Source organism: Hordeum vulgare, chromosome 2H (genome assembly GCF_904849725.1).
Source record: "Hordeum vulgare subsp. vulgare chromosome 2H, MorexV3_pseudomolecules_assembly, whole genome shotgun sequence".
NCBI classification, from domain to species: Eukaryota; Viridiplantae; Streptophyta; class Magnoliopsida; order Poales; family Poaceae; genus Hordeum; species Hordeum vulgare.
The window spans coordinates 654,600,032-654,609,600 of NC_058519.1; the positions used below are offsets into that span (position 1 = coordinate 654,600,032).

Consider the following 9,569-nt stretch of genomic DNA (forward strand, 5'->3'; position numbering starts at 1 on the left):
AAGGTGTTAGTTGAGTTAGTATGGATCAAGACTGGGATTTATCACTCCGTGTAAACGGAGAGGTATCTCGGGGCCCACTCGGTAATACAACATCACACACAAGCCTAGCAAGCAATGTAACTTAGTGTAAGTTGCGGGATCTTGTATTACGGAATGAGTAAAGAGACTTGCTGGTAAACGAGATTGAAATAGGTATACGGATACTGACGATCGAATCTCGGGCAAGTAACATACCGAAGGACAAAGGGAATGACATACGGGATTATATGAATCCTTGGCACTGAGGTTCAAACGATAAGATCTTCGTAGAATATGTAGGATCCAATATGGGCATCCAGGTCCCGCTATTGGATATTGACCGAGGAGTCTCTCGGGTCATGTCTACATAGTTCTCGAACCCGCAGGGTCTGCACACTTAAGGTTCGACGTTGTTTTATGCGTATTTGAGTTATATGGTTGGTTACCGAATGTTGTTCGGAGTCCCGGATGAGATCACGGACGTCACGAGGGTTTCCGGAATGGTCCGGAAACGAAGATTGATATATAGGATGACCTCATTTGATTACCGGAAGGTTTTCGGAGTTACCGGGAATGTACCGGGAATGACGAATGGGTTCCGGGAGTTCACCGGGGGGGGGGGGCAACCCACCCTGGGGAATCCCATAGGCCTTGAGGGTGGCACACCAGACCTTAGTGGGCTGGTGGGACAGCCCAAAAGGGCTCTATGCGCCAAGGAAAAGAAAATCAAGAAGAAAGGAAAAAAAAGGAGGAGGTGGGAAGGAAGGGGGACTCCCTCCCACCAAACCAAGTCCAACTCGGTTTGGGGGGGAGTCCTCCCCCCTTGGACTCGGCCGACCCCCTTGGGGCTCCTTGAGCCCCAAGGCAAGGTCCCCTCCCTCCCACCTATATATACGGAGGTTTTAGGGCTGATTTGAGACGATTTTTCCACGGCAGCCCGACCACATACCTCCACGGTTTTTCCTCTAGATCGCGTTTGTTCGGAGCTCGGGCGGAGCCCTGCTGAGACAAGGTCATCACCAACCTCCGGAGCGCCGTTACGCTGCCGGAGAACTCTTCTACCTCTCCGTCTTTCTTGCTGGATCAAGAAGGCCGAGATCATCGTCGAGCTGTACGTGTGCTGAACGCGGAGGTGCCGTCCGTTCGGTACTAGATCGTGGGACTGATCGCGGGATTGTTCGCGGGGCGGATCGAGGGACGTGAGGACGTTCCACTACATCAACCGCGTTCTCTAACGCTTCTGCTGTACGATCTACAAGGGTACGTAGATCACTCATCCCCTCTCGTAGATGGACATCACCATGATAGGTCTTCGTGCGCGTAGGAAATTTTTTGTTTCCCATGCGACGTTCCCCAACATTTACTTCAAACACTTATCAGCACATAGACTCTACCTGAAAGAAATCGCATGTGAGAAGTCTCCATGCATGCGTTGGTGGCACCACTGGATGTGGCGTCTCCATCTAGCGCTCGTGGCGGCGCCTTGATGACGTCGCTGGATGCGTTTCTATGGGGCCGTCAATCAACGTGATCCGGTGGCTAGGCGACAGAACAACGTTTCTACGACATGGTAGTACGGTAAGAGATAGTCCTGCATAAGCAAATCGAAGGCACAGACAAGCACTTCCGCAGGAGGCGAAACAACGGCCACCACCGCGGCATCATCCCCGACCGGCCTCTCCGCATGCCGTCGGCGGAGACGACTGGACGTAGTAAGTGCGACGACGGCAGGTTGTGCACGGCTGTAAGGTTGGCTGCGACCGAACGTCGGGCATGCATCAGCATGCATGCAACAGGGATTATTTCTTTGACATAGTTTTATTATTCTGTGAGGAAGCAAGGGCTAACCATCCTCGATCGATCTTGATCGATCAATGCAGATGTATCGTTCGTTTGTTCTCGTTTTAGTTTAAAAATAAATAAATAAATAAGCTAATCAATTTTATGGTGGTTTCCGCATGCATTTATTGAGAACAAGCCAACTACTACGGCCACTACATCGCTCCGGTGCTGGGCGACATCAACCCGGCGGTGACATCGTCGGGAACGCATGAACAACCATGACGTAGTTCTTCTTCGACGACACACAACACCGTCCATGATCATACTCTGCAGGAATCGCTACCCTGAAAAAAAAGTCAAAGAAGGCATACTAGAAAAGGGATACACGCTTCCCGGTAGCTCGGCATGACAAGTCCCCGATGATCCGTCTCAAGGCAAGGCGCCATCAGGCGCTCAGCCCGTCAAGCTACAGGAAGACGGCACAGCGCGTCTCACACGCTCGGACGTGGGACGCTCATCTCTTCAGCCCACCGGCATAGAGGTGGCACCCAGCCCACGCGGCGGCCCTCGGCCACGACATAGCGGTGCGCACCTAGTAGCCCGACGCGCGATGTTCTCCGAGTCGTACCCGAAGTGCTCTTCCCCAACGCACCCTCCGGCGGAGCGGCTTGCACAAAAACACAACAAGCATACAACGCCATCACACACTCACGATAGAAGATAAGCATTTGGGGAAACCTTATCCCTTCGGTAGGTTTGCAGTTTGGGATTTCCTAGTTTATTATTAACAGAAATACCCAGCCCTCAGGCTAGACTCTTATGTCTTCCTAAATTGCATGAAATATAATTATGTACCATCTACATCGTGAAATATCATTTGAAGCCTCATGTCTTCATATATTACATAAAATACAAATTATTAAATTGCATCTATATGTATTACCACGGTGATACTAATGCAAAAGAATGTTTTGTGTTCATTTATTCCTTCGGAATTTAAGACATGCGTGTTTGGGACAACAATTATAACTTTGTGATGGAAATTAAATTCTCTTCCAAACATTGAAACTAAAATAAGAATAAAGAAGTGTCATACTTAATATGACTACCTCAAATCACATTTGTGGATCACAAAGTATTGATGGCATCTACTGCATAATCTACAGATTATCCATCATTACTGTAAAGTCTACATCCTGTCATTTTTGATAAGATGACTACTTTTAATGTGATTTTCCAATTCATAATGTGATTACCCAAAATTTTATTTGTGAAATCGCAAGGTACTGGTGGCATCTACCGCGCCATTTGCAGATTATCCACCACTATTGTGAGGTCTACATCTTGTCATTCGGACAAGATGACTACCTTCAAAGTGCTTTTCCAAATATTAATATGTGACTACCTCAGGATATCATAAGGTAATATTGGTATCTACTGCAAAATCTTGCAGATTATCCAATACTACTGTGAGGTCTACATCATGTCATCCTGACATATGATTACCTTCAAAGTGATTTTCTTAAATATAGCATAACATAAGGTAATAGAATTATAAACATCTACTGACAATAGTCAGACTATGTGTTCTATTATTACGAGATCTACACCATATTGGTGATTATCTTCAAAGTGTTATCCTATATAAATTGAGGTCTACACATATGGTTATAAGGCACCAGCCGTACTAGAATTTGCTCCTCCGAAGCATTTATTGTTGTTGTTCACTTAAATATTTTACTCTCATAGTAAATATTGTTCTTGCACATTTTGCTTGAATATGTCATAGAAAACTATGAAAACATTTGCATATACGTGTGATTACCTTCTACTACATTTGTAAAATGCATGGCAATGGAGCCTAAGTCACTATTTCTAATTATAGGGTCATCCATCCATCAAGATGGATACCATAATTTATAGTAAGTGTCTCAAACACTATTGCAAAATCCACATCACATTGTGGTCCTTATTTTCATAGTGACTAAGCAATATTAAAATTGCAAAGTCTATGTTTTGGCTGGGACTCTAAAGTCACACTTTTCTCACAAATGAAGCCCAAAACATTAGCAACGATTTCATCGCATGCACTATATTGAAGCTTTACACCCCATGTTCACCAAGCATCGCCTGACTGTGCTCAACAATATCATTTGATCCATATATTTTATTTTACTCCAAGAAGTAAATTAAATAATGCATGACCATTTCATGTAACACATGGCTATTCTATTGATGCACATATGCATTTTATATGTCACCAACTTCACTTCACTTGATTCTCAAACTAAGTATATGATGGATACATGTGTATTGACCTTGAATATTTTCCTAAGAGAAACATGCTGCCATGAGCACATCGCGAATAATCACCCATTCATTTCTCAAGACCTCAAGTCTATCGCAACTCACATTTTTGTCAGTGAATCAACTTTAAATTGAGATCTCATGATCAAATATTTTCTTCCGGAGATCGAGTTGAAAGCCCTCAATACACTTTACATCTTCTTATGATAGACCTACCATTTTTATGCTAAAGAAACATGGAATTTCATAAAATCATCAGATTCATCCAACGGGTGCTATTCCATTATTTGAAATTCTTGCTAGTATTGCAAATACTAAGCAAGTCATTGGTCACAAAATAGGACCATGATGAATCCAAAGTAAAGTGGAGGCTTTTATTCTTCCACACGCTAACCAAGAGGGATTAGGGAAACCATGCTGCCGTCGAACATTTTTCCACGTGTGTCTCAAATGCCGGAGAGACACGAAGAACCCTCGGATGCCCGCCAAGACCGGGGAAGCAAAAATATCTTCCGAAATGCGACTATAATTGTCCCGGCAAACGAACCTTCGCGCCAGGGCGTTGCCACAAAGATTATTTTTGAGTAGTTCGCTGTAACACTCTTCCAATCGAACGCTCCTGTGTCAAGATCTAAAAAAAATAACAAAGCACGATAGGCGAACTCAGACTCGCGCAACGGCGGTTGTATAAGTCAGACCATTATATCCGTCTCATACGATTCGAGCAGGCCGTTCGGTGAATGCCCGGCCACCAAAAATCAATTGAGACGGATTTCCTAAACAGGGCATCCAACGCTTGGACTAATCGTCCACCCCATATCAAGCCCAAATATAAGGAGTATAATAGGACACCAGGCACACCCGCCTGACTGTCTGGTCTACAACCGACCCCATCGACACGTCAGCACGGTCCACCATGGGCCCCACTAAATACCCACATCCAACTATTGACTTTTCGTCCACCCCACTTCCCCTCCCCACGCCCCGGTTCGATGGGAGCAACTCCAACGGGTCGAACGTCGATATGGACGAGGTAGCAATCTGCATCAAGTTACGTTGGTCGCTACAGGACAAAGGCGGCTCCGAGGGCGGTGGATCTGCATCCTCCGAGTCTGTCGCACGACAACGGAGCGCCGACGGCGATGGATTTGCATCCTTCGGGCCCGTCGCACGCCGACGGAGCGCTGGCGACGTCGTATGCCCTTCTCGCAAGGCGCGTAGCTCCGGTCGCCCCCCGCCCCGCCTCCGCTCAAGGTCAGGTACGCCGCCCACCTCCACCACTTTTTGCTTCGAAAGCGATGCCTGGCCATCGTTGGGTCCTCGTGCGAATGTCGCGGACGGGGCACACGAGGACGCTAGAATCCAAGGCACATGCGACCCGTCGCGAGCGGGAGTGGGCTAGGGAGAGGGGGAAACGATGACCGCGCAACGTTCGAGCTTGAGCACATCGGTCGACCCGGAGGACGCGCTCCTTACGGGCGTCCTTACTCGCTCGCTGACGACGACAGAGATGGATGTGCGTCGCTTTTGCCGGAACAATGTCGAGGCGCTCCGACTAGCCATGAAGTTCTATCAATATTTCTCAATCTTTCATTGTCATTTACTAAACAAACACATATTCGTAATATATTAATAGTTAACTCAACCCCCCTATCTACCGGCTCACAAACATCAGACCAATTAACAAAATTGTACTTCCTTAATACTTTCATTTTCATGCCAAAAGAATATCCTCATATAAAACTCAACTTATGCAAGTGCCCTTTTAGTAAGATAAACATAGACATCATAAACAGAGAAATGTATATTAAGAAAGATCTAAGCGCGATTAATTATTTTCCCATATTTCATAAATTTCCCTTGCCATGTACCTAGTCTTTTGTCTACCTTTACTTCAGCAGGAACCCAATCACTATTTCTCCACTTAACATTATGCATAGGAATGCCTAACTACTCCCTCAGTCCCAAGATAACTTTTTCAACTTTGTACTAGTTTTAGTATAAAGTTGTACTTCATAGGTAAATCGCCCCACACGCACGTAAAATTATCTCTATATATTAGCTTTTCATCATTAGACTCACCAAAGTAGAAAATCTCACTGTTACCATAATTGATCTCAAGACTAGACAAAAGCTCGACCATACAAATAATTGTCCCAGGGAACGGAGTCGTGACTGAAGGCAAGTGGGTGCAAGAGAAACTCGAAAGCTTTCCCCCGACGACTTGGGGGGAATACCTTCAACGTCGCCACCACCGCACCCTCCCTCCTCCTCCTCACCTCGCCGGCGGCCTCCTCAGGCGATGGGCGTGCGGGGCATCGCACGGGGGCGGCTCCGGTGGCCCGTGAGGTGGACGGCGCGACGACAGACTCGCGGCGGCCACGAGCGACACGGCAACGACGAGGGAGATGTGCGGGCATGGTGCACGGCGGGCGCGTGCTGAGGCAATGGGTGTGCGGCGGGCGAGCGTGGTGGAGGTGGCCCGGGTGCCCGTATATTACAAATCTTGATGCAAAACAAATAGACAAAAAAAAAAAGAATTTGCAACTACTTTGAAAACTAATAAAAATAGATATGTGCCCATGATTAATCTGTTTTACTGGGTTACTTTTGATTGTTATTAATGTGCTTCCCAGCCATGAATTTATTGCTATTTATTGGGTTACTAAAGATGTCTAAAACATACCAGGTTTATCATAAGAAACTATTTATCATGAACCAATTTTTTTGTTGTACCATAGATTAATCTGGTTTATTGGTTACTAAAGATTAGTTGAATGAAAATCAGAAAGGAATGAAAAAAACAAAGAAAAAAAGGTGAAGGGTGGACAAAGAGGTAGTAAAATAGATTTAAACATGAAACCTCGGGACATATATTTTTAAGTCGTAGCGGTAGAAATAAAGGTGGAGACAGGGATACAAATAAAGATAGAGATTTTAGGAATTGACGACAACTTGGATGTTCAAAAAACAGCATATGGATGTGTGGATCTTTCCAATGAGCGTGGTGAGCAATCTTCAAACCATTTCAAAAGTACGTGTATGTAATGTTTTTTAGAAACAAATTTGAGCATTTATGCATGTAGAGTATAATGTTTCTCCCCCGCAAAAAAGAAAAGAGGAGAGGATTACGTTTCTTAGGATGAAAAAGAAAAACATAATGAGTGAACGGGGGAGCGGCCTGCGAGGCGACGCGTTTGTCACGCGAAAGCCATGGCCGCGTCACGTGAAACGCCTCAGCACGACACGCCAGTGACCAGTCCGTCCATCCACCCACCCATCACTGCCCCCACCACCGCGCGAACACGTGCCCCGCTGGCGCCGCGCGTGCCGCCTCCGCCTCCCTGGCGCGAGCCTGGCCGCGCACGTTTCTCCCTCCGACGTGGCGCCCTGCCACCCCGGTCAGTCGCCAGCGCCAGCACCTTCCCTGGATCCCGTGCCGTGCCCTCCTGCCTTGGCTCGCAAGGAAAGAAAGAGACCACTTCCCTCTCCGGCCCCACCGCCTTTACCATCGGCCCCACCCAACCCAACCGCCTTCAATCCCCTGTATATAATCCCCCGCCCACCCCTTCTCCCCTTCCCACTTCCAATTCCAATTCCAATTCCCCTTCCTTCCCACAGGCTTCACAGCCACGCCACCCCCCGATGCGCTCGCCGCCGACCGATCAGAGGCGCCGCTAGTCTACAGGCTCTAGTCTAGTCTACAGACAGGCTCGGAGCGATGGGCGAGATGGAGTCGACCTCGCCCCCGGCAGGAGCGGGCGGCGCGGTGCTGCAGGTGGTGTTCGTGGACGGGGAGCGGAGCGTGAACCTGGGCACTGTGACCGTGCAGCCGTCGCTGGGGGTTCGGAAGCTGCAGGCGGTGGTGGCGGACCGGGTGGGCGTGGCGCCGCAGCAGATCTCGGCGTCGCTGGCCCGGCCGCGCCGCCAGCGCCGCGTGCCGCTCGACGAGGGCGCCGACCTCGCCGCCGCCGTCGCGCGCGAGGGCGCCGGGTGCTACGTCCTCGCCGGCCTCCGCCGCTCCCGCCGCGACCGCCGCGGGGGCCGCTCCCGGCGCGACAGGAAGGGCGCGGGCGCGGGGGTCGGGTCTCAGCAGCCGCTGCTGATGGCTCCGACGGGCTCGGAGCGGACCATCCTCAAGCGGCTCCCGTCGACGGATCTGGCGTCCCTGGCCGCACCGACGGCGTTCGGCGGGTGGGACTACGAGGCGCAGCTGCGGGAGCTGCAGCGGCAGCACGAGTGGTACATGATGAGCACCGCCGCGCCGGACCCGTACCTCCTCCCGCCGCTGCTCGACGACCCGCCGGCGGCGCGCTGGCCGGCCCGTCCCTCGACGCCCTGCCCCGACTGCGAGGCGGCGGCCGCGCTGGGCCTGCGCGAGCCGGCGTTCCACTGGTGCGTGCGCGACGCCGTGACCGTGGGGTTCCGCTCCCCGGTCGGCCCCATCGAGCGCCCGTCCGCGAGGAGATCCCCTTCCCAGACGCCGTCGCCGTCCCCGTCGCCGCCTCCCCACAGCCGCCTGCCGTCCTTCATCCATCCCGGCCTGATGCCCCTCTGCTACTAGGGAAGCCGCCGGCCCGCCCGCCCGTCAGTTAATTAATTAGAAGGAGGTGTAGAGGAAAAGCGAAAGGGGAATTGAATCGGGCGTGGTCCGGTTGCGTGCGGGGCTTGTGCAGTGGGAGGAGGAGGAGCAGAGGACAAGCCAAGGAAGGCGACGACTTGATCAGACAAGGGAAGAGAAGAGAGGAGCGGTGCCTGGCTGGCCGGCTGGACACGTTCCGGCTGGCCTGGCTCTGGCTGGAGGATTTCTTTTCTTTCTTTGTGGTTTTGTTCCGTTTCCGTGTTTTGCTGGGGGTGGTTGGGCTGTGAAGCTGTGCTAGTGCTGTGTGACAGACCAGACAGACCCATCCCTCCTTCTGGAACCCTCCTCTGTTTTTATTTCTTTTCCTTTGTTTAGTGTGAGAGAGAGAGAGAGATAGTGAGTGAGTGAGTGAGAGAGCCCGTAGTGGATTACGGGCGATATTGGTAGTTGTTTCTGGTATATCGAAGTGGTATATGCAGATGATGAAGAAAAGATGAATTTCACCGTGCGAGAAAAAAAAAATCCGTGTCCAGTCTCCTCTTTTCCTCTGCTGATATTTTCCCTCGTCCTGGTTTTTCTCAATCACACGAACGGCACGGGAGGCAACGTGGAAAATGAGTGTTGGCTTCCACGCCGAGGCCGGTGTGCTCCTGGGTGTGTGTGACGTTGAGCGACTGCAGATGGCGACGTAGTACGTAACTTGATGCGGTTATTCCCTTCCCGGTTCTAGAAAGGTGGCGAAAATTCTTCCGTCCTTCAACCGTGAACTGACCACCCAATTTCTTTCGTCCTTCAACCGTGAACTAACCACCCAATTTCCCGTCCGTTTCTACGATATTTTCATAAGCCTTGTACGCGCGATGGTTCTCCGTCGACGGAA

General features: G+C 50.0%; 1 protein-coding gene across 1 annotated transcript; it reads left to right on the forward strand.

Annotated features, from left to right (window-relative positions):
* Positions 1-7,624: 7,624 nt before the first annotated feature.
* On the forward strand, positions 7,625-9,172 carry LOC123428465. Its single transcript, XM_045112677.1, has one exon. The coding sequence runs from the start codon at positions 7,829-7,831 to the stop codon at positions 8,669-8,671; it is 843 nt and encodes a 280-aa protein (XP_044968612.1). The 5' UTR covers positions 7,625-7,828; the 3' UTR covers positions 8,672-9,172.
* Positions 9,173-9,569: the final 397 nt, after the last annotated feature.

What these genes read in the sequence shown, in the direction of transcription:
- LOC123428465 (XM_045112677.1), top strand. Translation starts at nt 7,829, where the DNA reads ATGGGCGAGATGGAGTCGACCTCGCCCCCGGCAGGAGCGGGCGGCGCG.